Genomic DNA, 27,996 nt, shown 5'->3' with positions numbered 1-27,996 from the left:
ATTCTGCAGTTCATCAGCCGGTACTCATCACAACAAATGTATTCCTTAATCTCCATCACTTCCATCCATCCCCCCGCCCCCCCATCTCCCTTCCACTAACCATCAGTTTGTTCTCTATAGTTGAGACTTTTTTTTCAATTTTTAAAATTTGTTTTATTTATTTTTTTAGAGAGAGAGTGCTAGCAGGGGAGAGGGTGAGAGAGACAGAGACAGACAGAGAGAGAGAGAGAGAGAGAGAGAGAGAGAGAGAGAGAGAATCTTAAACAGGCTCCATGCTCAGCTTGGAGCCTGTTGTGGGGCTTGATCCCACAACACTGGTATCACAACCTGAGCCAAAATCAAGAGTCAGGCACTCAACCGACTGAGCCACCCCCAAGAGCCCATTTTTTACTTTATCTCTTTTTTTTCTTTGCTCATTTTATTTCTTTTTTTAAAAAATGTTTATTTATTCTGAAAGAGAGAGAGGAGGGGTGGGGCAAAGAGCGAGAATCTCAAGCAGGTTCCACACTGTCAATGCAGAGCCTCATGCGGGGCTCATCTCACAAACCATGATATTCATGATTAAGTCTTGATTAAGTTGTATGTTTCCAGAAATTTATCCATTTCTTCCAAGTTATATAACTTGTTGGCACATAATTATTCATAGTCTTTTATGAATGGTATTTCTGTGGCATCAGTTATAATGCTTCCTCCATTTATAATTTCATTTCTTTCAGTCATCTTTTTTTTCTTAGTCTACCTTAAGGTTTATCAATTTTTTCTTTTCAAGAAACCAATTCTTAGTTTCATTGATCTTTTGTCTTTCTAGTCTCTATTTCATTTCTGCTCTAATCTTTATTCCTTCTGCTAAATTTGGGCTTAGTTTGTTCTTTTTATAGTTACTTGAGAAATAAGATTAAGTTGTTTGAGATCTTTATTTTTTTTTTAATTAATGTAGGTGTCCTATAAACCTCCTTACTAGAATTGCTTCTGTTGTACCCCCATAACTTTTGGTATATGTGTTTCCATTTCCATTTGTCTCGAGATTTTTTTTTAATTTCTCTTTTGATTTCTTCTTTGACTCATTGGTTGTTTGGAAGTCGTTGTTTCATTTCCACGTATTTGTGAATTTTTTTTAGCTTTCCTCCTGTTACTTTTTCTAGTAACCATTGTGTTTGGAAAGGATATTTGATAAGATTTTAATCTTCTTAAATTTGTTAAGACTTGTTTTGTGACCTAACATATGATCCATCCTGGAGAATGTTCTCTGTGGTCTTCAAAACAATACATATTTTTTTTGCTCTTGGGTGGAATATTCTGTATATAGTTTGTCAGATTCATTGGCCTAAAGTATAGTCCAAGTCCATTACTTCCTTGCTGATTTTCTGTCTGGATGATGTGTATTTGATGGGGAAAGATTTTCATCTAAAGTTGGCTGCAAGGGCACTGGCTGGCTCAGGTGCAGTGGCATAGTCTCCATGCAGATCTGTCTACTGAGTCCAATGCTGGCAAAGGCAGTGGGAATCTTCAGAGACCAAGACTGTGGGCATTCTGTGGGGGTCTGTGATGGCAGTGGTGGCTGGGGCTGTTGGTGTCCTCGTTGGTAAAGGCTGCTGGGATCCTCCTGTTCTACTTTGTCTGTGGGTGTTAAGTTCTAGCCAAGAGGATCCCTTTATTTATTTTTTAAGTAGGCTTCATGCCCATCACAGAGCCCAACATGGGGCTTGAACTCATGTCCCTGAAATCATGACCTGAGCTGAGATCAAGAGTCAGACGCTTAGCCAACTGAGTCATCCAGGTGCCCTGCCAAGAGGATCCCTCTTGGTGACAGTTCTGATGTGCTGGCATTCAGAACAGCAAAGGAGCTGGAGTCATGGGCTTAGTGACATGCAGAACTACCCGAGCCCATGGCCTGGGACACAGACTTATTTGCTGTGATGATAGTATCTGAGATGTAAGGGTGTGTGCATGGGTTCCTGGGTGGCTCAGTTAGTTAAGTGTCTGACTTCAGCTCAGGTCATGATCTCACTGCTCATGAGTTTCAGCCCTGTATTGGGCTCTTTGCTGACAGCTCAGAGCCTGGAGACTGGTTCAGATTCTGTGTGTCTCCCTCTCTCTCTGCCCCTCCCTCTCTTTCTCTCATTCTCTCTCTCTCTCTCAAATTTAAATAAACATTAAAAAAAAGAAGAGTGTGTGCAGATCACCCATGGAAACGGGAGCTGGGAAACTCGTATAATGACATTAGTTTAAGGGGATAAAGGGGAAAGCAAGATGCATCAGCAGTACAGCTCAGGGATGACAGGGCACAGAGGTATCCCTATTCAGGACTGAGGGGTAGGGCACACAGAAGCAGCTGTGTGGCCCTCGTGATGGCACAACAGCAGCTACACAGCCCCCAACTCAGGACCAAAGGGGTGGGATACAGAGCAAAGGCAACATGACCCAGTGATAGCAGGTAAAAGCTGTCACTTAGGACCCAGGATGCAGGGCATAGAGCAGCAGAAGCTCAGCTTTGGTAATGGTGGGCCAATGACAGGGCTTAGGACTGAGGGGGGTGGGGCACAACACAGAGGTAGCTCTGGTCCCTGTAGATGGTGAGGCCCTGTGGCATCCCAGTCCTGCAGAACTGGGCACAGCAATAACTCGGGCTCCAGTGGGCAAGTGTCACCATAGCAATGGCTCCAGCCCTGGGAAGGAGACCCTGAGACAGGATTCTGGACAGTTCCATCAGCTGGGTTCGCCATTGGTTAAGAGTTCTGGGGTCCTCAGTAGTAAAGGCTGCAGAAGTTCCTGGTGAAAACAAGGACTGCTCGAATCCTCTTGTTCTCTTTACCCTATGCGGTGAAATCCCTCTGAGGGGATCCTTCTTGGTGCTGAGCTGGTCTGAACTGGGGGATGTAGTGATACAAGTAAAATACTTCCTACACTTTTCTATGTGATCATCCTTAGTTTTGGAGCTCTATAGGTTTTCTGCTGCTGCTTTGCTGTAGTCCAGAGCTTTCCCACAGTTTTCACTGTTTTGTAGTTGTTTATTGCTTTGGTTGTTTTCATGGGGTAGATAAGTGTTGGGACCACCTGGTCTGCCATCTTGTGATAGCCTCTATTTACATGCTGATGGACAAACATATGGGTTATATTCAGTCTTTGACTATTATGAATTAAGCTACTATGAATACTGTATTAATATCTTTTACTTTTCTTGGGAAATATCTAAGAGTGACTGTTGGATCACATAGGAAGTGTATACTTAACTTTAAAGAAACTTCCAAACTGTCTTCTGTTGTGACTGTACAATTTTGCATTCACACACTGTGTGAGAGTTTCAGTTGCTGGACATCCTTCTCCTCGCTTAGTATGGTCAGTATTTTAAATTTAAGCCATTTTAGTGAGTACTGAGTGGTATCTCCTTGAGGTTTTAATTTGTATTTCCCTAATGACTAATGATATGGAACATCTTTTCATGTGTTTACTTGATATTCCTAGGTCTTCTTTGGTGAAGTATCTGCTAAAATCCTTCCCGTTACTTAATTGAGTTATTTAAATTATCATTGAGTTGGTAAGTATTCTTTATATATGCTATATACAGATATATGCCTCGCAAATATGTTCTCCCATTCTGCCTTTTCATTTTTATAGCAGTATCTTTTGAACAGAAGTTTTCAATTTTGATGAAGACCAATTTACTAACTTTTTCTTTTACAATTTGCCTTGACTAAGAAATCTTTGCTTAACAAAAAGTGACAAAGATTTTTACATTTTGTTTCAGATATTCTATAGTTATAGCCTATATATTTAAGGCTATGCTCCATTTTGAATTAATTTTTATATATGATGTAAAGAGAGGGATGAGGTTCATTTTTTCTTTTGCAAATAGATACGCAATTGCCCCTTACTACAAATTATGAAAAGATGATCTTTTCCCTAAATCTTTGCACTACTGTAAAAAAACTAATTCGCCATTTATGTGTAGGTCTATTTCTGGACTGCCTTCTGTTTTAGTGATCTTATGTCTATCCTTAAGCAAATATCACACAATTCTCATTACTTTAGCTTTATAGAAAGTCTTGGAATCAAGTAGTATATTTCCTGGAACTCCATTCTTATATTTTAAAATTGTTTGGCTATTCTTTCCCTTGTATTTCCATAAATACACCAGACATATACATACATACACACATACATATATATATAATTTGTACTAATGAATTAAATATATACATATATACATACATACATATATACATATATACATTGAGGACAAATTCCCCAAATAAAAACAACACAGTCCCAATTAAAATTCTGGTAGGCTTCTTTGCAGAATTTGGCAAATTAGCTCTATTTATTTGGGGAATTTGTCATCTTACTAAAATTGAGTCTTCTGATCCATGAACCTAGTATGTATTTATACTTATTTAAGTGCTACTTAATTTCTCTCAGCAATGGTTTATAGTTTTCAGTGTATAGATCTTTTAGGTACTTCGTTAACTTTATCCCTAAACATGTCATGTTTTTTTAAGCTATTTTAACAATATTATTTTTAAAATTTCATTTTTACAATTATTTCTTGTTGGTGTGTAGAAATATGATTGGTTTCATTTTTGCATATTCACCTTGTACACTGCAAGCTTTTTATAAATTTCTTGAGATTTCCTCACAATTATGTCAACTGTGAATAGACAGTATTACATTTTTCTTTCCATTATGTATGCCTTTTATTTCTTCCTTTTATTATTATTATTATTTTTTTTTTGCTTTACCTTCCTGGCTAGGAACTCAAGTACCATATTGGTAAGTGGTAAAAGCAAACATATTTATTTTTCTTGGTCTCAGTAGAAAGGCATTCCATTTCCTACCATTAAGTATGATGTTTGCTGTAAGGTTTTTCATAGATGCTCGTTACCAGATTGAGGAAATCCCTTGCTCTTCCTATTTCATTCAAAGTTTTAACATGAAGGATGCTCAATTTTATCAAGTGCTTTAGCTTCATTTATTGCTCTTTTTCAGTCTGCCAATACAAATTGATTTTCAAATGAGATAATGAGAGATAGTGGTTTGAAGTTTGTTTTTAACATTTTTGCCTGGTTTTGTTATTACAAAAATGCTGTTCTCATAAAATAAGTGTTCCCTCGTTTTCTGTTTTACAGAAGAATTTTTGAAGGGCTGGTATTATTTCTTTCTTAAATGCATGATAGAATTCAACAGTAATTCCATCTAGTCCTGATATTTGGTGTGGGGCAGGAGGAGATGATTAACTACAACTTTAATTTCTCTAAATAGAGATAAGGCTATTGAGGTTATCTACTTCTTCTTGAATGAATAATGGCAGTTTGTGTCTTTCAAGGAGTTTGTTAACTTCTTCTATGTTGTTGAATGTATTAATACAAAGTTTTCATAAAACTGTTCCTTTTTTATCCTTTTAATGTCTGTGGGATCTATAGTGATATCTCCACTTTCATTCATGATATTAGTAATCTGTGCATTCTCTCTTTCTTCCTGATTAGTCTGGTGAGATATATCAATTTCATTGATCTTTTCAAAAACGACAGGTTTTTGTTTCATTGACTTTTCTTTATTGTTTTTTGTCTTCCTTTTATCGACTCCAATCTCTTCTACGTATTTTTTTGTTCTTTCTGCTTACCTTTGTTTTACTTTGCTCTTTTCTTAGTTTTTTAAGGTGGAAACTTAGATCACTCATTTGAGAGCTTACTTCTCTAATAATTTATTCATGTTACAAATTTCCCTCAAAAAGTGGCTTTAGCTGCATATGACAAATTAGATATAATGTGCTTTTATTATCAATGATTTCAAAATATTTCCTGGTTTCCTTGTGATTTCTTCTTTGTTCTATGGATTGTTTAAAGGTGACCTAATTAAAAAATAGATATTTAAGGATTTCCTGGATATTTTACTATCATTGATTACTCTTTTAATTCTATTGTCAGTATATTCTTCACGATTTCAATGATTTGAAATCTACTGAGACATGTTTTACCAGCATCGGATTCTATGAGCATTAAAAAGCACAGGTATGCTTACGCATTTAGATAAGGTCAAACTCATCACATGACTATTTATATTTCTGAATGTGGTCAAATATTTTGTTAGCACTAACTTACCTCCATTTGTACCAAAAGTTGTGAATCAGTATCAGCCATCGCTGGTAGCTTGAAAGGATAGTTTTGCCTGGATAAAACACATTGCTCCGGTAGCCCGCAACAGAAAACTCAGTTGATTCTAAAGTGCTTCCATCTCAGCTCAGCCATAGTTGGACAAATTCATCCTTCCCTCAGTCCTTTCAACATACTTAACAATGTTGCTTCTGCCCTAATCTCTTAGTTATGATGTTAGCCTGGAAACAAATTTCTATCCTTCACATCTTGAAGTTATTTATCAGGGTACATTTCTGCTAAAGCTGTTCTTTACTAAGCATTTATCAAGAATTGAGGCCCACATATTTGCAACAAATTCTAAAGACAGGACCAAAATCCCAAAAGCTAATGATGCATTTGCTGGGTCTCTTACAGTTAAAATTATCTATGTAACTTTGTAGTAATGAAGTCTGTCTTTTGTCACAGACACACTGCCAAGTTTTTAGCTGAAAGGCCAATATTGTGGAGAAGAAACTAGCTTCACAGGGTACTACAGCTCTACTGTCAGTCAGAAATACTAAGCTTATAATTCATAACAATTAAGGCTCAGTCACTGATGATGAAATTAGCTCAGAAGATTAACAGATCAAGGGATAGAAGAAAACTCATCAGAAAAAGGAGGAGAAAATGTCTTTAGTAAAGCAAGCAAGCAACAATACAGATTTCTGGACTTGGTCCAATAAACATTTGTTTCCCATCCTAAGGCTCATCCCTAATTCCAATTTAACACTCAATCTAATCTGAAAACACTTTGTTTTAAAGAACAGAAGGTTGGATGGATGGAAGGAAAGGGCATCTTTTCTATTAACCTGGGTTAATGCCTCTTCAATGTTTCTAAAATGAAAATGATAAAAAGTAATACAGCGGGACAAAAATATTTTTAATTACTAGCTAATAGAGTATGCAATTGGTATTAATTTCATCACAAATTCTTTAAAACTTCAAAATCCCTTTTGGGTTTAAAATTCCAGAGATTCATGAAAAAAGCTACAACTTTGATTATGTGGCTTCTTAATCTTCAAGGGCAACTTAAACTATTGTTATTACATTAACAAAGCTTATTCTGTGTCATCACAGAAATATTAGACCTTTCCAACACAGACACTAAAATTAGTCCAAAATACATACAAAACATTCATTCTTTCACTAACAACATTTATATGTCCCCTGCATAGCAGGGCCTGTTATTCATGATTATTTTACAATCTTCCTATTTAAAGTATAATTTTGAACATTTCCCCTGAACTCACAAATTTATCCAATTTTATCGTTGTGTTTATGTATTTATTTAGTATATAAGGTATATCATTCGGCTAAATATCTCCTAAGAATGATCTAAATTAGTGTTTCTTAATTAAATCCAGCTGGGAACATTTTGATCTTTTAAACTGAGTTGGTTTATTATGAAGTGACTTGCTACATTGCTATTATTGATGGATATATACACTGTGTGTAGGTACCTCATCACAGTCATCTTAGTTTATTCTTAAGAAAATCCCATAAACTTACATTTCTTATCTCTAAAACCACCCAATACAAATACCTTAGTCAAGAGAGGTTCATTCTGACAAACTGCATTGGCATCCTGTAGAGCCTGCTCATAGTTCTTCATAGTTAAATACAACTCTGCTCGCAGCAGCAATAATGAATTATCTCTAGGAACTGAAAGACACAGGGAATAGAAAAAAATTAAAATTATTACATTTAAAAACAAATCTTTAAGTCACTAAAAATAATAAACTGGAAAGTAAATATAAAGGCAAAATAAATACTTCCTCCCTCAAATCATAATGTGGTTTAGTAACTTGATAAATATATTTTACATAGCTTCTCTCAGGAAAACAGAAGATGATTGGCAAGACTTCAAAATGTAGCCAGAGGGGCACTTGAGTGGCTCAGCCGGTCAAGCGTCTGACTTTGGCTCGAGTCATGATCTCACGGTTCATGATCTTTGTGCTGACAGCTTAGAGCCTGGAGCCTGCTTCAGATTGTGTCTCCCTCTCTCTCTGTCCGTCCCCAGCTTGCTGTTTCTGACTCTCAAAAATAAATAAATGCACCCAGAAAAAGACTGCTGAACACACACTAGGTACAACATAAGTTGCAATAATACTGAGTAAATGCTGAAGCATCCTAATGCTATAACTACGTATTAAAAATGAAAAGATTGAAAATAATTTTTTGAAATTACACAAGGAAATTCACGCTCAAGAAACTAACGGGCAGCTGGGTGGCTCAGTCAGTTAAGTGTCTGACTGACTCTTGATTTCGGCTCAGGTCATGATCTCACAGTCACGAGATCAAGCTCCATGCATTGGGCTCCACTCTAACATGGAGACTGCTTGGGATTCTCTCTCTCCCTCTCAAAATAAATAAACATTTTATAAAATAGTTTAAGAAACTAAAAAAAATAAAGCACATAATTTGCTTTCCTATACAACTGCATGGATGTGGACTTGTCATCATAATTGTACCTATAGTATGTTAAGTGGGAAAATGAGGGAAAAAATAACTGCCTTTTCCCTAGAGTCCTCAAACAGATGCAAGCTTGAGAACTGCTCATATGAGACTATGGACAGAGCCTAGCTATGCAAAGGCCAAGAGTGACTCTATGAACTATGATATGTAGTATATGAAGTCATTGACTTGGCAAGGTACCATGGAAAAGTGACAGAGCTCATGAAAGCCATTTTTCATACTGCTGGACCTGGTTCACTCTATATACTCATTACAGGATCTTTGTAATACAGCTATAGCATTTCATTTTAATTGATAAGAAATAGTCTCAGTACCTAAAATATGTTCTCATCTCTCTACCTAATACCCATTTCAGTTTGCTCCAAATCCTTGACCTTGGCTCTTTCTCAAACTAGCCACTTGGAACTTTGCAAATGCTACTACATCTCCTCTTAGTTTATGTAGGTAACTGAGCAAGTGTGCATAACAAATCATACAAAAAGGTATTACAGCCACTACTTGTAACTGTGTTATCACTGCATATGTGTTTCATAGAGCAATGTATGCCAAGGAAAAAAAATGGGAAAAAGAGGAAAGAAATGGCAAGAAAGGAGAATCTAACAATAAAAGTTGAATCCTTTAAAATAACATTGACTGGTGAGAGTTAAGGATCGACAACTTTTTTCTGTTAAAATCAAACAGTAAGTATTTTAGGTTTTGCAGGCCAGTTAGAAGCTTGAGGATATTGTACAGGAACAGAATTATTTGGGTAAGGGATAACATTTTCCTTAAAATTCAAAGTTAATGTTCCCTATCATCAAAATAAATTGAAGATGTTCATGTGTTGGTTATGATCTGTAATGAGATTTTTCATATTTCATCTTTGAAAACACACATAGGTACTATAAAATATGGATGTCCATCCACAAGCATAAAATTTTTAATTGAGCATTTGATTGCTTGGGAGTTATTTGCAGAATTCTATTAGATTCTTCTTATATCTTTAGTATGTCATTATAGAGTAAATGTAGTTACAGATTAATCATTTCCAACTAAAGATTAAGTGAAATCTCCTCAAACTGCACAGTTAAATGCATTATCAAATACAGAAATAACCTTTGGAGATTTTGGAAATCTCAAAAAAAATGCTTCTAGAACTATAGTTCAAGCTTGAGACATACACTTGCTGCAAGTGTGAGAATGAAGTTCTCCCACCTTGCTCCCACTTGAATCTTCTAAACAACCATATCATATGCTAACAATCAGCTTTGACTGTGGCATTCTAAATTTTATTTCTTGTGTTTCTATTCACTCCCATGTTGCAGTAACAGGGGAGACAGCAACAGCGGACATTTTGCTCTTATTCTTGAATTTGAAAAAGGATATGTATAATGTTTTAACATGAAATATGCTTATTGTAAACTCTTGACAGAGAATATTTATCAAATTAGGTAAGTTCCCTCCTATTCCTAGTTTTCTATATAGGCATTATAAAAAGTGGCTGTTGAATTTTATAGAATGCTCATTCAACATGTGGGAGATTACATGAAATATATCTCCTTTAATCTGTCCTTACAGTGAATTACATTGAACAATTTGTCTAATACTGAATTATCCTTATATTCTTAGAATAAGCACATCTTGACCTTAACTCTTACTATATTGCTGGATTCAAATACAAGTTTAAGATTTTGGCAACCATTTATATATGTAAGACTAGTCTACAAAATTTTTCCTAGGCTTTACCTGATTATAATATCAAGGTTATATTAATCTTATAAAATTAAATGTGGGGCACCTGGGTGGCTCAGTCAGTTGAGTGTCTGACTCTTGATTTCAGCTCAGGTCATGAACCCAGGGTCGTGGGATTGAGCCCCACGTCAGCGTGGGCCTGCGTAAAACTCTCTCTCTCCCTCTACCCCTCTACCCCATTCATGCATTCTAAAATAAAACAATGAAAAATCTTCCATATCTCTCCATGATCTGAAATGAAAGTTTATCTTCCTTGAAAGTTTGTTAAAACTTGTTTGATCTTAGTGTTTTGTTTTGTTTGTCAAAAGAAAGGCTCCAAGTAGCACTTCTATTTCATTTATTTTCGGTCAGTGTTAGGCTTTTATTTCTTCCTGGGTAAATTTTGATAATTTATAGTTTCCTTAAAACTGTCCTTTTTTTATAGGCTTTAAAATCTGTTATATTCCTTTACATCTGCAATTCTGCTACTTCTTCATTCCTGATCCTCCTGTTTGTGGTTTGCTTTTTCTTCATTACATTTGCCAAACATTTGTTTCTTTTGTTGGTCTTTGTAATGAACCAGCTTCTGACTTCTTAACCAACTCAATCTTTTTGTTTCACTAATGTTTTCTTCATTATCTCTTTGCTTACACTTGTGTTACCTTAATTGATTTTGACAAAGTTTTTGCAGTGAAAAACACTCTTCATTTGCATTTGTTTTTCATCATTCTTTTCTAATAAATGCATTTAAGCCTCTACTCCACACATTCTAAAGGCTATTTTTAATGAAGTCCAAAAAAGTCACTTCCCATCCAGACACTGAATGAATCAGACTGTTTTCTCTGTTGACTTCTACTATTTATGAAGCCAGAGCTTCATAATTTAATCTTTTAAAATATTTCTAATAAATCTCTACACATTTCGCAACCATTAAGCCTTGAGCTTAGTAAAACTGAGAAAAATTTATGGAGGAATCACTAAAAAAATAAATGGAAGAGGAAAAGCAACTTAAAATTCTTTGTATGAAGACAGCTTATGGAAGAAAAATGCACATGTGCACCTTCCAAGAAACGGACACAAATATCCAAAGGGTTTATCAATTAACCCCTGTATGGGGAAATGAGTCAAAAAGAGTACAGTCTGAGAACCTGGCATTGTGAGGAAGAGAAGAGATAATCTACTGTCTACATTTGTGTTTAGGGTTAATCTAAGGCTGTTCTCCTCCAACTCCAACCCAGAGTTGTCATAGTGTTGGGAGCTAGTTACCGGTGTAAAATGTGTCAAATGAGCGGACAGTGGTGAGAAGTAGAGAACTGTACAAGTGTTATTTATTTTTTTAAGTTTATTTTGAGAGAGAGAGCATGTGCATGGAAGTGGGGGGGGGTGGGCGGAGAGGGAGAGAGAGAGAGGGAGAGAAGGAGAGAGAGAGAGAGAGAGGGAGAGAGAGGGAGAGAGAGAGAGAGAGAAAGAGAGAGAAAGAGAGAGAAAGAGAGAGAGAGAGAATCTCAAGCAGCCTCTGCACTGTCAGCACAGACTCCTACTCAGGGCTCGATCTCACAATGAGATCATGATCTGAGCCAAAATCAAGAGTGGGATGCGTTATCAACTGAGCCACCTAGGCATCCCAAGTATTATTTAGAAAGAGCTGAATGAGTGGAGACATAAAGCAAGGACAGCTATGTAGTGGTCCCAATAAATAGAATAAACGGCAATTCTCCTCAGAGGTTATTTGTTCAAAGTGATGTAGGACTCAAAAGTCAAGGCCACAAATTTTAAGTGTGTATCTTAAACTTTTATATACCTACACACCTGAATGGTCACCACCCAGATCAGGAACTAAGAAGGCTACTTTGTGCACTTTCTCAGGTAGTACACCTTTCCTGAGGGGAACCACCATCTGACGTCTATCATCATTAGATTACTTGAACCTGTTTATGAACTTATCATGGGGTTATATGAATAGAATGTACTCTTTTGTATAGGTCACTCAGTATCATTCTGTGAGATTCCTCCACATTGCTGTATGTCTCAGTTTTTTTCTTTTTAATAAACTGTTGCATAATACACTGTATGACTTGACTTACATACTTATTCTACCACTGGGTTGTTATCTAAATGTTTTTTTTGGCACATATATCTAGAAACGAACATTCTTGTATATTACTTTTAGTGGACATAAGCATTAATTTCTACTTGATATATACTCAAGAGTGGAAATGTGCCAGAGGTTATATCTATGTTTAAACTTACTTGGTACTCCCAAACATACTTAACTTGTACCAATTTGCACTTCCTACAGCAATGTTAAGAGTCCCGATTACTTCAAATACTTGCCAGAACTAGGTACCATGACCCTTTCATTTTCATCATTCTGAAAGACATGTAGTAATATTTTAGTTTAAATTTTCAATTGATCAGTAATTACTTTGGGCACCCTTTCATATATTTATTGCCATTTGAGATCCAGTTTACAAAACATCTGTTCAATCTGCCTATTATTTAGATAGACTTCCTATTCTCCTCTTGAACTGTAGGCATTCTTTCAACATTCTGGATTTGCATTTTCATTTGGATATATTACAAATACACATCACCTTTTCACTCTTTGGGGGGTCTCTAAGGAAGAGAAGTTATTAATTTTAAATTGAATTTATCTATCTTTTCCTGTATGGATATGTTTTTTGTGTCTTAAGAAAAAAAAGAACTGCCTAACAATCATGAAAATATTGAATGATTTTAGATAATGGGATTATAATTTCCATGTATGGTATGTAGTGGGCATCTAGGTTCATTTTTTTACCAAATGGATATGCAACAGACTTAGACTATTTAAAAGACGTTTTCCCTCATTGAATTCTTTTGGCATCTTTGTAGCAAACCAAGTGACCATGTATGTGAGAGTCAGTGTCTATGTGTCTAAACTTGGGCCAATACAACTCTGTGCTAGTTACTGCAGCTACATTATACTAAGTCTCGGTATCTTACAGTATCAGTTCTCCAGCTTTGTTATTTTTCTTCATTATTGCCTTGGCCATTCAGCAACTTCCACCAAAACCCCTAGCTAAAATTCTGACTGAGAATGCACTCAATCTATAGTTCCATATGCACAGAACTGACATCAATACTGAGTTTTTCAATCTGTGAAAATAACATATGTTTCCATTTACTTAAGTCAATTGTAATTTCTCCCAGAAATATTTTGTATTTTCAGTGTAGAGGTCTTGAACAACTTTCAGATATTTCAACATTTACTCCAAAGAATTTTTGTTATATAAATGGGCTTTCTTTCTGTTTGTTTTTTTTACTAGGTATATATATCAGTGATCTTTCTATATTAACCTTATAGTCAACAATCGTGATAATTTGCTTATAATTTCTAACAGTTCAAATATTCCTCTGGAGTTTCTACAGACTCCAGCATGTCATCTACAAATAGTAAGTTTTATTTTTCCAATCTTAATACCTTTTATTTTCTCATTGTACTAGCTAAAATCTTAATACAATGCTGAATGAATGGCAGTGATGGCAGGTGAACACCCTTGTCAACCTTTTCCTTCAGTAGTAAAACATTCAATATTTCATCATTACAATGGTTGCTACAGATTTTTGTATATACTCCTTAACATATTAAGAAATTCCCTTTTATTCCAACTTTCCTGAGAGATCCATTCTCTATTCTGTAGATGCAGTGAATTACACTGGTTGATTTATAATGATTAAACATTTGACAATGATTAAATAATGACATTTTACTTGACCATGATGTGTTTTAAGTGTATCACTGGATTCAATCTGCCAATATTTTGTCCCCCCTGCCCGCCCCCCCCAGAGGTAACCACTGCCCTTACTTCCAACATGCTATAATAGTTTTGCGTATTTGGACTTACAAAAAAATAGAATCAGATCATAAAAATGCCTTTGAGTCTTGGCTTCTTTCACCCAACATTATGTCTGTGATTTGTCCACATTGTAGTGTGTGTGTCTGTAGCCGGTTTACTTTCTTTCTATACAGTATTAGAAAAGGCGTTTATTCTCTTCTTACTTAGCCATTCATTCTGTTCTTATTGGACATGTGGGTTGCTTCTACTTCAGGGCTATCTCTAAATAAGGATATACACTCTTGCACATTCTTATAATTCTCTCGGTGCACATATACATGCACCTTGTTGAAACAGCTTGGCCAAAAGTCACATTTAATATTTTCAGATATTATAAGCAATTTTCCAGGTGTACAATTTGCAGATCTGCAGTATATATGATAATCCTCATTTTATCCATCTTCTCCAACAGTTGGTATTGCGATCTTCTACATTTCCAGCAGCTGTTTTTAAAAGTTCTAGATTTCCACTAATACAGTTGCCACTAGCTACATGTGGCTACTGGGCAACTAAAATGGGACTAGAAGAACAAAGTTATTAACTTTTTAATTAATTGAAATTTAAATTTGAAACCTGATACCCTATTGACTAGTGGAAAACTTTTAATTTGGAACTTCAATGTGCCAACCTAGTTTTTCAACTCTAAATATTAAAAAAATCTAAATATAAAGCAAGTATTTCTGATGAAAAATTTGTGTCCAAATTGGGGTGGGCAGTGCATGTAAAACACATAATGCATTTGAAAGGTTGGTTTAAAAAAAAAAGTAAAATCTCCATCATTTTTTATATTGAAGGTATGCTGAAATAGTATTTTGAATGTATAGGTTTAAAAAATAGTGTTAAGATAAATTTCATCTGCTTCTTTTTACCTTTTACATGTGACTACTAGAAATTTAAAATTGCATATATGTGGTTTACACAGTATTTCCACTGGATAGTGCTGTTCCACCTTGCACGTGCATGAACAAGATGGACAAAAGTTCAGAAACATGCAGCCATATTAAGGTATGGAATATACTGGCTGCAGAAATGGTATACAATATTTTTTTACATAAAGCAATTCAACTGTTCTACTCCAACAAAGCATCTCCCAACTTAGATATAGGTGTGTTCTCAAAAAGGGAAAACCTTAACTCTGAATTTAATATAAAATGGATGAGTACAGCATACAAGACTCTTAGTAACAAGAGATTAAACCAAGTCTTCTTGGCCAGTGATTTAAATCACATACAACCTGTAAAAAAACAGTGAAGCCAAATCACCCTCCACACACACTTCACCCCAATAACTGTCAATAGAGCATATGGCAGTGGGAATCAAACACAATGACAGGAAATTTGGTCTTTTAAATTACATATTCTTAACAGGTGGGCTGGAGTGGGGGGTGGGTAGGAAATCAGAGATCCTTTGTGCTGGTCACAGATTTCAGTTATTTTTTAAAACTTACACACACACACTAGTTAATGTAATTAATAAGCTAATTACACGACGTCTAATGCCCTTTGAGAGAGAACATACAAGTAACAAAAGCAGAATGGAAGGCGATCCTTCCTGGATTCATTAGCTGAAACCTCCAGAGCAAATCCTTCCACATCACAAGGCAACGGTCCTCGTGCGCCTCTAGGGTGTTAGTTATTTGCACATTCCTGCTGGACAAGTAAAAACACTAGGTCATCCTCCCACTCCTGGACAGCTGAGATGGGAGTAAAAGACAGTCCTGGCCTTACGGGTTACTCAGGTAGGCTACGGAGGTACCGGCTGCAGAGGTAAAAGACGCAACCAGCGGGGCGCACCTGCCCTCTGACACCAGCCACTCTGGGTGCAGGATCATCTTACCACTTTTATCAAGAGAATAACCCCTACGCCTGAACAAAGCTCTCCACGCCCACCCCTGCAGTCGACAGGTGGGCAGGCCGGCGGGCTAACTCCCAAGGCCGACTTACCTAGATCCAGAGCCTGGTCGCACCTGAGCAGTGCGGCCTCGGGCTGCTGCTGGCGCTGCAGACTCCGCGCCTGGCCCGCCAGCCTGCGCACACGGCACTCGGTCGGAAAGCACTTCTCCAGCAGGCCGCTCAGCACCACGTTGACTCGCCGCGCCTGCGGCCGGACAGGGCCGGACTCCACGCAGCGCTTGCACACCGTCAGCCCGCACGGCAGGGTCACCGGCTTGTGGAGCAGCCGCTGGCAGCGCGGGCAGCCCAGCAGATCAAGGGGCGCGGCGGGCGCCGAGGCCGGCTGCGCCCCACGCGGCTCCTCGGGAGCGCGGCCCGGCCCCGCAGCCGGCAGCCGCCACTCTCTCTGGCCCAGGGCGCGCGCGAGGCCGCCCGCCAACTCCCCCAGCTCCTCCGGCCGCAGCGCCCCGAGCCGCGCCGCCCCGCGGAACGCACCCAAGGCCTCGGGGAGCCGGCCGGCACGGGCCAGCGCGTCCCCCAGCCGCAGGCACAGGCCGCGGTCCGGCTGCGCCAGCCCGGCCAGCATCGAGCGGAAGAGCTCCGCGGCCATCTCATACTCGCCGGCGCGGAAGGCTTCATCGCCCTTCTCCAGGCGCTTGGCGAAAGGCTCCCCGCAGTCGCAGCCGGGGCACTGGGGCGGCGGCGGCGGCGGCGGGACCGGCTCGGGGCTCATAGCCTCGAGCCTGCGGCCCCGTAGGCCCGGACGGGAGAAGCCTAGGCAAGCGGATGCTCTGCTGCCTGGGGCGCGGCGGCGGGAGCGCGGCCGCCGCCTTCTCCGAGAGCCACGCGCGTCTGGAGGCGGCCGCTACGGGCCACCGCGACCACTGGCACGGGCAGGGGCAAGAATGCGGCGGTGTCCCCCACGCGGCGTGGGCGGCCGGTCCCGCAGGACCACAACCGGACCCGGGCGGGGGCGAGGCAGGCACGGCCCGAGCCCCCGCGCACGCGAAGCGCCTTTCTTGCCCCGCTCGCTTATGTAACCCAGGCCGCCTGTGAGAACGCGGCGACCCCCTCCCCACGTCCGCGTCTCCTGCAAACGCTCTCGCCTCCGCGTCTCGGGGCGGCTGGGCGCGTGTGTGCGTGCGCGTTCACCTACACGTGCCCTTCGCCGCGCGCTCTCTTCCCGCAGCCGCGGCCGTGCCTGGCACAGGTGTCCGCGGCCGGCTGGGCGCCCAGTTCTCTCCCGCTTTCCCAGAGGCTTGGCCGCCGAGACAACCTGTGGCCGCGATTCAAAAGAGAACCGAGGCAGTTACCGAGCACATCACGAATTTGATTTAGGAAATTGTCTTAAGTGACAGGGAAGCCTGAAGTGGGTACTGAACAGATCTCCAGCAAGCTTCCTAACGGAACTCTGAATTTTAGACTGAAACATTTTAGAACTCTAATTTAGAATAGTTTTAAAAGAGAACGTAAAGGAATACCGTGCTAGGTGTTGGGAGAGGAGGGATTTTCCAAGTGGACGTTGTACTGTGCCCTTGATTTAGGAAGCAGAAATATGATTTTTTTAAATGTCTCCTAACGTAGAGTATCGCAGACAGAAGTTGCTGGAAGGAGGGAGTTAAAAGCTGTATTGGTATATAAGCAAGGACTAAATGTTCCTTCTGTGATCATTAGCCAGTTTTTAGAGTACTCACTGCACATAGCCTATTGTCTCCTTATTGTTCCACCATTTATTTTATGCTCTGTATTTGAATGCAATAAAACGCAACATTCCAGAATCCATATGTTCATTATGTCAAGTCTAAATTTAAGTTTGTGAGGTTTAACATTAAAACGGATGACTAAAGAAAATATAAAATACCTTAATCAAATCTGGTTTTGGGGAAGGGGAAATGCTTCCTCATCAAGCAAGGAGAGAAAACTAGGTCAACTCACCAAAGGGAAAAGGAGACATTAGCCAATCTTCAAGTCCTATAATACAAATGCAACATCCCACCACCTCCCATCCCATGAATCATTCCATGAATGATTTCCACCCCCCACCCCCCCGCTCTCTATTTTTTACTGTAACAGTTGTAGTCAAAATAGGTTTTGATCTGTTTCTCAATACTCAACTATTCCCAACTCTCTTTTTTATCTACTTTCTTTATTTTTTAATTTTTTAATTTTTTAAATCTACTTTCTTTATACAGTAACAATTCACTTGAAAGTTGCTTATTCCACAAATTTACAACCAACAACAAGAAAACTAGGAGGAAAAAAGCTTCTGAATAGTTACATTGGTGCTACAAAGACAATACGCTGTTGTGTGAGTGTCTGACTTCGCTCCGGCTCACGTCAATATTTCACAGTTGGTGAGTTTGAGCCCAGGTCATGATCTCACAGTTTGTGAGTTTGAGCCCTGTGACAAGCTCTGTGCTAACAGCTTGGAGCCTGATTCACGCTCTGTGTCTCCCTCTCTCTGCCCCTCCCACCCTCATGCTCTGTCTCTCTGTCAAAAATAAATTAAAAAAAATTTTTTTTTAACTTTTAAAAAAATTTAAAAAAGACAATACACTAAAGATTATGAAACCAAAGGATCTCAGATCCTGTTTGTTCTTATTTTACACAGATTTCCACTAAGAGAACAGAAAAGAGAAACTTGTTGGAGGCATGTGTGATAAGAACAAGAAATGTTTAAAGCAAAAATATTACTTTATTGTGAGGTTTACAGTGTATGGAGAAAGAAAATCTACAAAGGCTAGTAGAGGAGAAACAAAAGGGTAGTTTTGTAAGGTTCTAATACTACATGTGAAATGGTATAATACCACTTGAAGGAAAATTTCAATAAGCTAAAGATGTAATCCCAAAGTGGCCACCTAAATAACACAAATAGTTATATATAGCTAAGTGGCCAACAAAGGAGATAAAACTTTTTTAAAACTCTATTAATCCAAAAGAAGAAAAAAATAGGGAACAGAAAACAGATGAGACAAATACAAAACAGAGTCAGATGGTAGGTTTAAATTCAACCATATCAATTAATGTTAATTAAATATTAATAATCTAAATACCATGGTTAAAAGGCAAAGATTGTGGGAGCGCCTGATGGGTTAGTCAGTTAAGCATCCAACTTCTGCTCAGGGCATGATCTCGTAATTTGTGAGTTCGAGCTCTGTGTCATGCTCTGTGCTGACAGCTCAGAGCCTGGATCCTGCTTCAGATTCTGTGTCTCCCTCTCTCTCTCTGCCCCTCCCCTGCTCTCTCTTTCTATCTCTCTCTCTCTCAAAATAATAAATAAACATTTTTTAAAAGGCAAACATAGTCCACTTATATTCAAAGGAAAACCCAGATATATACTGCCTATAGAAAAATTCACTTTAAAGAAAAAGATATAAATAAGAAGAGATAGACCATCTTCAACCTTGTCAAAATAAAGCTAGAGTGACTATATTGATATCTGACAAAGTAGATATCATGCCCAACAACATGACTAGGAGAAAAGGTGGCCATTTCATAATGATAAAGAAGTACACTGGTCAAGAAGATATAACACTGCTAAACACATATGTACCTAATAACAGAATTTCAAAATATATGAAGCAAAAACTGATAGAACCATAATATTAAATAAATTCATAATTGTAGATGAAGATTTCAATACCCTTCTCCCAACAATCAACAGAATATGTATCCTGAAAATCAGTAAGACTTGACCAGTATTACCAATCAGCTTGACCTGATTGACATTTATAGAACATTCCACCCAACAGCATAATATGCGTTCTTTTCAAATGCACATGGAGCATTTACTGATATACTACATATTTGAGCCATAAAACAAGTCTCAATAAATTTTAAGAGATTCAAGGAATGAAGTCATACAACGTATGTTCTCTGACCACAGTAGATTGAAAATAAAAATAATAGAAAAGCATCTAGAAAATCCTCAAGTGCTTGGATGCTAACACACCTTTAAGTAACCCAGGGATGAATAATTGCATTTCTATATACTAGCAACAAGTGGAAATTGAAATTTAAAAACAATAGTATTTACAATATTACAAAAAGTACGAAAAACTTAAAGACAATGTGAAAAAAAGTATAAGACCTATACACTAAAACTACAAACATCACTGAGAGAAATCAGAGAAGACCTAAACAAATGGAGAGACATACTCTGTTGAAGGATCAGAAGATTCAGGTCTTTGATCTATGAATTGATCTATAAATCCAAATCTATCTCAATCAAAATCCCAGCATGCCTTTTTGTAGAAACTGGCAGGCTGACTCTGAAATTCACATGAAAATGCATAGTACCTACAATGTCCAAAACTACTTAAAAAAAAGAAAACAACAAAGTTGAGTCTTCAAGACTCATTATAAAGCTATGGAAATCAAGAGAGTGTGGTTTTGGTATCAAAATAAACAAGTAGATCAATGAAATAAGATAGAGATTTCAAAAACAGACCCACATGTGTATACTGGCAATTGATTCTTGACAAAGTCCATTCAGTGGAGAAAGGATAGTCATTTCAATAAGCAATGCTGGACTAATTGGATATCTATAGGCAAAAAGGAGGAGGAAAAGGATGAAGAGATAAGGGGAAAATATGAGAAGGGGGAGGAGTAAAAGAAGAGGAAAAACACTTTGATCTATACCTATCATCATATATGAAAATTAACTCAAAGTTTATTGACCTAAAAGTAAAACCATAGAACTTCTACAGGAAAAAATCATAGAATAGAATCTTTGTGACCTTGGATCTTATATTTAATAGCAAAATTACGATCCATAAGAGAAACAAGAAAAAAAAAAGGAGATTCTTATATCTGGGAACAGCTTTGACACAGCAGGGCTTCAGTATTACTACAAAGCTAGCCTGATGCTCACAACTAGTTAATGTTGGACATTAAACAATCTCATAAAACACCAACATCAAACAAAGTCGCCCTGAGACAATGATAAAGTGATACAAAAACAAGTTCACTGTGTAACCCACAAAATATTCAACATCCCCCTCTTCCAGCTAAAATGAGTGATTACTACTCCTTTACCAAATACAGCTTCATCCTTGCTCTGGTTTGCTCTGCTTTTCAATAAGATTGAGTGAGAGATTCTATCACAGAATTGCACCTACTGAAGCCAAAATTACCCAACTAAAGCCCAAACCTTATAATAGGTTCTTTCTAACACCCTCCCACCAACTCCCCATGGCTCCCCATGGTGAGTGTTCTCCTTCATTGCAATAAGTAATAAACCAAAATATAAATTATAAAGGTATAAAATACAGTGTGCCTGATGGTTTGGGGCATCGATGAATTGATACATTGGATGTACGAAAATTAAGAACTTCTATCTATTCTTCTAAAGTGACAGTTAAGATATGCCTCACACTTGGAGAAAATATTTGTAAATCATGTATCTGGTCAAGGACTTTTTATCAAGTGTATATAAAGAACACCGGAAAGTCAGTAATAAAAAAAACACATAACTGAGTTAAAAAGTGGGCCAAATATTTGGCCACTTAACTACTGAAGATACATTGATGAAAAATAGGTACATGAAAAGATGTTCAGACTAATTAGGAATATCCAAATCAAACCCAAATGAGCTACCACTGCATACCTGCTAGAATGTCAACAATTAAAAAGATCGACCAAGTGTTGGAAAAGATATGGAGTTTGTTTTATCAAGAGAATTTCTCATAAGAAATTCACAGATTAGGAATAATTTCTTTCATCAAAAGATAATTTATTTTTTTAAGTTTATTTACTTTGAGAGAGAGAGAGCAAACTGGGGAAGGGCAGAGAGAGGGAGGGAGGGAGGGAGGGAGAGAGAGAGAGAGAGAGAGAGAGAGAGAGAAAGAGAGAGAGAGAGAGAGAGAGAGAAAGAGAGAGAGAGAGAGAGAGAGAGAGAGAGAAAGAGAGAGAGAGAGAGAGAGAGAGAGAGAGAGAGAGAAAGGGAGAATCCCAAGCAGGCTCCACACTGTCAGTGCAGAGACCAATGTGGGGCTCAAACTCATGAACCACAAGATCATGACCTGAGCCAAAATCTAGAGTGGAATGCTTAACTGACTGAGCCACTCAGGTGCCCCTCATCAAAAGATAATTTAAAATCAATTAGGAGTTCATAGGGCAAATAGTTGGAACAGGCTATTGATAAAAAATTGAAGATTAATTTTGAAGATACAGTACCACTTGATTCATTTTGGAGAAAGCTTCAAAGTGAATATCCTCAATTCACTGAAATTCCTTCAAAATTTAAAATGTTTGAATTAAAATTACTGTCAACATTTCTCTGCGAGATGGTGTCTCTACTATTAGTGTTATGAAAACAAAACATAGAACAAGATAGAAACACTATCTCCTGCAAATAGTACTGTTGGGAATTTAGATGACTTAACAACTGAGAAGCTCGTTTGTCACCCTAAAAACTTCACATATTAACATACATGGCGGTATTCATTCAAAGGATGCACAGGGGCATTTGAAATAGGGAATCATCACTTCACTCGTGAATTATTTTATTTAGTTGCACTTGTGGAACCATAGAAGGTTACAAGAGTATAGATTAATTACCTACACAAATACATACCTTCAGTGAATGTGTACAGTTTTGTAATTGTTTTCTTTTTCCAGGGTTATGTGTGTGCTGATTATATTTATCAAAATGTAATTTTATGTCCTACTTAACAATAAGTAGGATCTGTTGAATCTTAATAAAAATCTAGACTTGTATCTTTAGTATTTCCTTTCATTTTCCTGATACTTGTTTTATTGTATTTTACAAAAGTTAATTTATCTGCAATGTAAATTTAAAAATAGTTTGAGAAACACTATAACTGATAATTGTACAAATCCCTACTTTTTTTCACCCAATCAAAATGGCCATTCTCTTGATGTAGACTATTCAGATGGAATCAACTGATGCTCACTCCTTTCCTTTCCTTTCCTTTCCTATCTAACCTTCCCTGGAATATTTGATAATTAATTCACTGCATTTCTAATCGGTGTGATTTTAGGGAATGGCAAGGGAAGGACAGGACTGGTTAAATTCCCAAACTTGGCCCCTGTGAGAAAGGAAGGAACAGAACCACCACTATTCGGTGAATTATTTGGAAAATATTTATTCCCTGCTTTTATGACTCCCTCTGTCTGCTCAAAATATTTCACTTTTGAACTGCTAGCCACCTCCTCCCAAAATGCATCTGCTTCAAATCTCCAAATTTTAAAGTATTTATATCCACTCTCTGAAAGGTGCTGGATGATTATTTACTTGCAATGACCTAAGCTTAGTAGGGCTTAATCCTCTAGGAGGTTATTCAAATTTTAAAGTGCAACTAGTTAACCCAAATGGATGCATGCTCCTCCAGTATTTAGAAGCCCATTTGTCACTGAGCTTCTGCAGCCCACCCTTTTTATGTATTTTGTCAGAGATAAAAAAAACACTTTGGACCCACTGCCCATAGCCAGCCCTGTCCCACTCTCAGCTTTACAAACAAAGCTCAGCTGGAACACTGTAAATTCTGCAGTTTAATCCTAGAATCATATATGCTGGTAGAGGTTGAACACATAATGCACGGAAGCCTGAACCATCTCACTTGGGGGGATGAATTAGAAGAAGTCAGTTCTCTAAAACTGGTTAAAGAGTTCAGAAATATAAATGAGATGAACCATGAGCCATCTGCACAGGTGCCAACTTAATGGACAGTGGGAGAACAACTCGGATGACATCGTGGCCCCCCCACCATCTTCCATGTGTGCCTGTCTGCCTTCATGAAACGGTGAGTTTGTGTATGGTAGTGATATCTCTCCCCAACAACTCCTAGCATGGGGCCTGGACTGTGGTTTGTGCCCAGTTAACCTCTGCAGAATGAGTGTCTCACTTTTCTTAAACCTGGAAAGCCTGAGTGACCCTGGAGCCCTATGGCTGATTTCACTTGGTGGAACATTGGAGCCAGCGGATGAGTGTCTCAGATGCCTGCTCCTGAAGAGCGTCCATTACTAGGAATTTTCTTATCAGCCTACCCCCTGACACCCAACTCCATACACACATATGCACACACACATACACACACCAGAATGTGCTGTGCATTAGACTTTGAAAATCTATAGGGCAGTAAGAAAATGGATTTGTTATCCAAGTGCATTATGTTCAGTAATCTGGACAAAAACATTAGCTTTTCATCTGATATGTTTAACATCATAAACCATCTGGAGCCAATAGCTCCACCTTGCTCACTCACCAAGGGATCTAGGGTGAGCCTCTTTGATCACACCAGCCAAGCAACATGACTCTATCCCCCTTGACAGTTGTCAAGAGGAATACTAGATGCCTGGGGAGTCAGACCTAAGAGCATAGATGCTAGATCAGTTTTGTGAGCGAGCCCAGCATACCAGCACATCCACACACCAGCTCTACAAGCAACCGTGCACTAAGGGCCAGCCTGAGCTGTCCCCACAGCTGGGACCACAGAAAGGAAGTTGAAATGCTGCAGTTAGCAGGTGGGACACTGCAGCATCTGCATGGTCTTCCTGACCCATTCCAGGCTCTCGCCCCAAAGGGAGAATATTTATATACACACCTGTACTTAGGTGCTTTGATGCTTCATCTCCTAATGAAAGCAAAAGGTCAAGAGCACATCCTTGCTGTTCCCCATTGATAAAAGTCAGTAACTCCCAACTTCTCTCTTCTCTTAGTTTATGGTAAAAATAAATATGAGGAAACAGGCAGAGAGAGTTTGGGCCCCAGAAAGGCCAGTGCCGAGATTTGAATGCTGGTGTTCTCAGCTCTTCACCACCACTTCTTGCTCTGCTGCCATCTCTTCTCATTCCCAGGACCTAAATGTGTGCAGCTCCACTTGTAGTTGGGACTGTGGCATGCCAGTTCTCAGAAAGCTCCCGGGCCACCATTCAACTTTGGGCCTGAAATGTAACTCCTGTGAAAATACTTTTATAAGTGCTTTGTTTTACACATTATTTGGGTCTAATCTCATGATCATCTACAAAAATAATTCATTTGCCTTTGGCAATATTTAGATCATATCTTCACATATGACAGTTATTTTTACAAGGGGTAACAATGTGGTTACTCTAAATGGAAAAATGATGACCTAGTTAATGATTTCAAGTGGGCCAATAAGACTGAAATATCAATCCAGTGCTTTTAATAAAGCGTGTTATCTCATGTTCACCTAGAAATAAAATTGGGGATTGGTAAGAAATATTGCATTGGAGACATGGAGCTGTGGGGAGAGTGGTGGCCTGGTGATGGCAGAGAAGCTGTCCGCCCATCCTGCACCCCTCCTCCTTTGTAATGCACCTGTCTGGCCGTTCCCAAGTCACATTCTTTCTCACTCACCCCGCGATCTGGCCGCATAGGAAGGGGAGTGCAGGAAGAGAATGATGGCGGTGATGACCGGCATAGAGCTGGTGAATGCCAGGCTGGAAGTGAGAGGTGTATAATACAGGGATTCAACAATTCCATACATCACCTGGTGCTCATCACAACAGGTGCACTACTTAATTTCCTGGGCAGGCTTCTCAGTGGAATCTGTGATGTAGTTAGTTGGATCTGTATCTTCTTAGTGTCCTCAAGAGTCCCAGTCTCTTCCTGCTCCTACTTATGCCACACTCAATTCTGTATTCTGGACGGGGTGAGAAGAAACCATTCTTGAGGGAAGATGGCGGCATAGGGGGACGCTGGGCTCACCACATCCTGCTGATCACTTAGATTCCACCCACATCTGCCTAAATAACCCAGAAAACCGCCAGAAGACTAGCAGAACGGACTCTCTGGAGCCAAACGTAGATGAAAGGCCCCCAGAAGAGGGTAGGAAGGGCGGAGAGGCAGTGCGTGCTACACGGACTGGCAGGAGGGAGCCGGGCGGTGGAGAGGCAGCCTGCCCGGCAAAGGCAGAGCCCCTGAGTCTGGCTTGCAAAAGCGGAGGGGCCGGAGGGAGTGTGTTCTGACAGCCAGCGGGACTTAACATCTGGAATGTTATAAGTCAACAGCTCTGCTCAGAAAGTGGGAGGGCTAGAGGACAATGAGAGGGAGAGTTGTTGAGCCCCGGAGGACAGAGCTCAGCTTGGTAGGGAACAAAGGTGCTGGGAAGCGCCATCTCCCTCGCCCATCCCCCAGCCAAAATCCCAAAAGGAACCAGTTCCTGTCATGGAACTTGCTTGCACAGTTCAAACACCCAACGCTGTGCTTCTGTGGATCCATCCCTCCAAGGGTCTGCCACCCTCCTGGTGCCACAGGGCCCCTCCTGAAGCAGACCACTGAAGGCAAAGTGAGCTGAGTCTGCCCCTCCTGCCACTGTGCACCTTGCGGATCCACCTGGCTAATACGCCAGATCCCATGGAAGCAGCACCACAAGCCTGGCAGTGTGCAAGTAGCCCAGACAGGGGCCACACCACTCCACAGTGAGTCCTGCCTCTGGGAGAGGGGGAGATAAGGTACACAGCAGTCTGACTGTGGCCCCAGCGGTGGGCTGGGGGCAGACATCAGGTCTGACTGTGGCCCGCCCACCAATGCAAGTTACTCCAGACAGCACAGAGGAAGAGCCCCGCAGTTCTGTGCCACTCCAAGGACTATCGAAAATGACAAAATGGAAGACTTCTCCACAAAAGAAACTCCAGGAAGTAGCAACAGCTAACGAACTGATCAAAAATGATTTAAACAATATAACCGAAAATGAATTTAAAATAATAGTCATAAAATTAATTGCTGGGTTTGAAAAAAGTATAGAGGGCAGCAGAGAATCTATTGCTAGAGAGATCAAGGGACTAAGGAACAGTCAGGAGGAGCTAAAAAATGCTATAAATGAGCTGCAAAATAAAAAGGAGGCTACCACAGCTCAGATTGAAGAGGCAGAGGAGAGAATAGGTGAATTAGAAGATAAAATTATGGAAAAAGAGGAAGCTGAGGAAAAGATAAAAAAATCCAGGAGTATGAGGGGAGAATTAGAGAAATAAGTGATGAGATAAAACGTAATAACATACGCATGATTGGGATTCCAGAAGAGGAAGAGAGAGAGAAAGGTGCTGAAGGTGTCCTTAAAGAAATATAGCTGAGAACTTCCCTGAACTGGGGAAGGAAAAAGGCATTGAAATCCAAGAGGCACAGAGAACTCCCTTCAGACGGAACTTGAATCGATCTTCTGCATGATATGTCATAGTGAAACTGGCAAAATACAAGGATAAAGAGAAAATTCTGAAAGCAGCAAGGGATAAACATGCTCTAATATATAAAGGGAGACCGATAAGACTAGTGACGGATCTATCTACTGAAACTTGGCAGGCCAGAAAGGCATGGCAGGAGATCTTCAATGTGATGAACAGAAAAAATATGCAGCCGAGAATCCTTTATCCAGCAAGTCTGTCATTTAGAATAGAAGGAGAGATAAAGGTCTTCCCAAACAAACAAACACTGAAGGCATTCCTCACTACTAAACCAGCCCTACAAGAGATCCTAAGGGGAATCCTGTGAGACAAATTACCAGAGACATCGCTACAAGCATAAAACATACAGACATCACAATGACTCTAAACCTGTATCTTTCTATAATAACACTGAATGTAAATGGACTAAATGCTCCAACCAAAATTTATAGGGTATCAGAATGGATAAAAAAACAAGACCCATCTATTTGCTGTCTACAAGAGACTCATTTTAGACCTGAGGACACCTCCAGATTGTAAGTGAGAGGATGGAGAACTATCATGCTACTGGAAGTCAAAAGAAACCTGGAGTAGCCATACTTATATCTGACAAACTAGACTTTAAATTAAAGGTTATAACAAGAGACGAAGAAGGGCATTACATAATAATTGCAGGGTCTATCCATCAGGAAGAGCTAACAATTAAAAATGTCTATGTGCCAAATATGGGAGCCCCAAATATATAAAACAATTACTCATAAACATAAG

At 39.2% G+C, this 27,996-nt stretch overlaps 1 protein-coding gene across 1 annotated transcript in view; it reads right to left on the bottom strand.

Moving 5' to 3' along the window:
- Window positions 1-18,085, bottom strand: part of LONRF2 (LON peptidase N-terminal domain and ring finger 2) — a 47,732-nt gene extending 29,647 nt beyond the window's left edge. The window contains exons 1-2 of the mRNA XM_043603158.1: window positions 16,135-18,085; window positions 7,672-7,790 (exon numbers count right to left, since the gene is read on the bottom strand). Coding sequence (XP_043459093.1) covers window positions 7,672-7,790; window positions 16,135-16,816 — 801 coding nt within the window. The 5' untranslated portion in view covers window positions 16,817-18,085. The remainder of the gene's footprint in view (window positions 1-7,671; window positions 7,791-16,134) is intronic.
- Between the last annotated feature and the right edge of the window lie 9,911 nt (window positions 18,086-27,996).

The sequence above is a fragment of the Prionailurus bengalensis genome, chromosome A3 (genome assembly GCF_016509475.1).
Source record: "Prionailurus bengalensis isolate Pbe53 chromosome A3, Fcat_Pben_1.1_paternal_pri, whole genome shotgun sequence".
Lineage (NCBI taxonomy): Eukaryota > Metazoa > Chordata > Mammalia > Carnivora > Felidae > Prionailurus > Prionailurus bengalensis.
The sequence above is the reverse complement of the archived record's forward strand: the minus strand, read 5'-3'. Positions and strand labels throughout refer to the sequence as shown.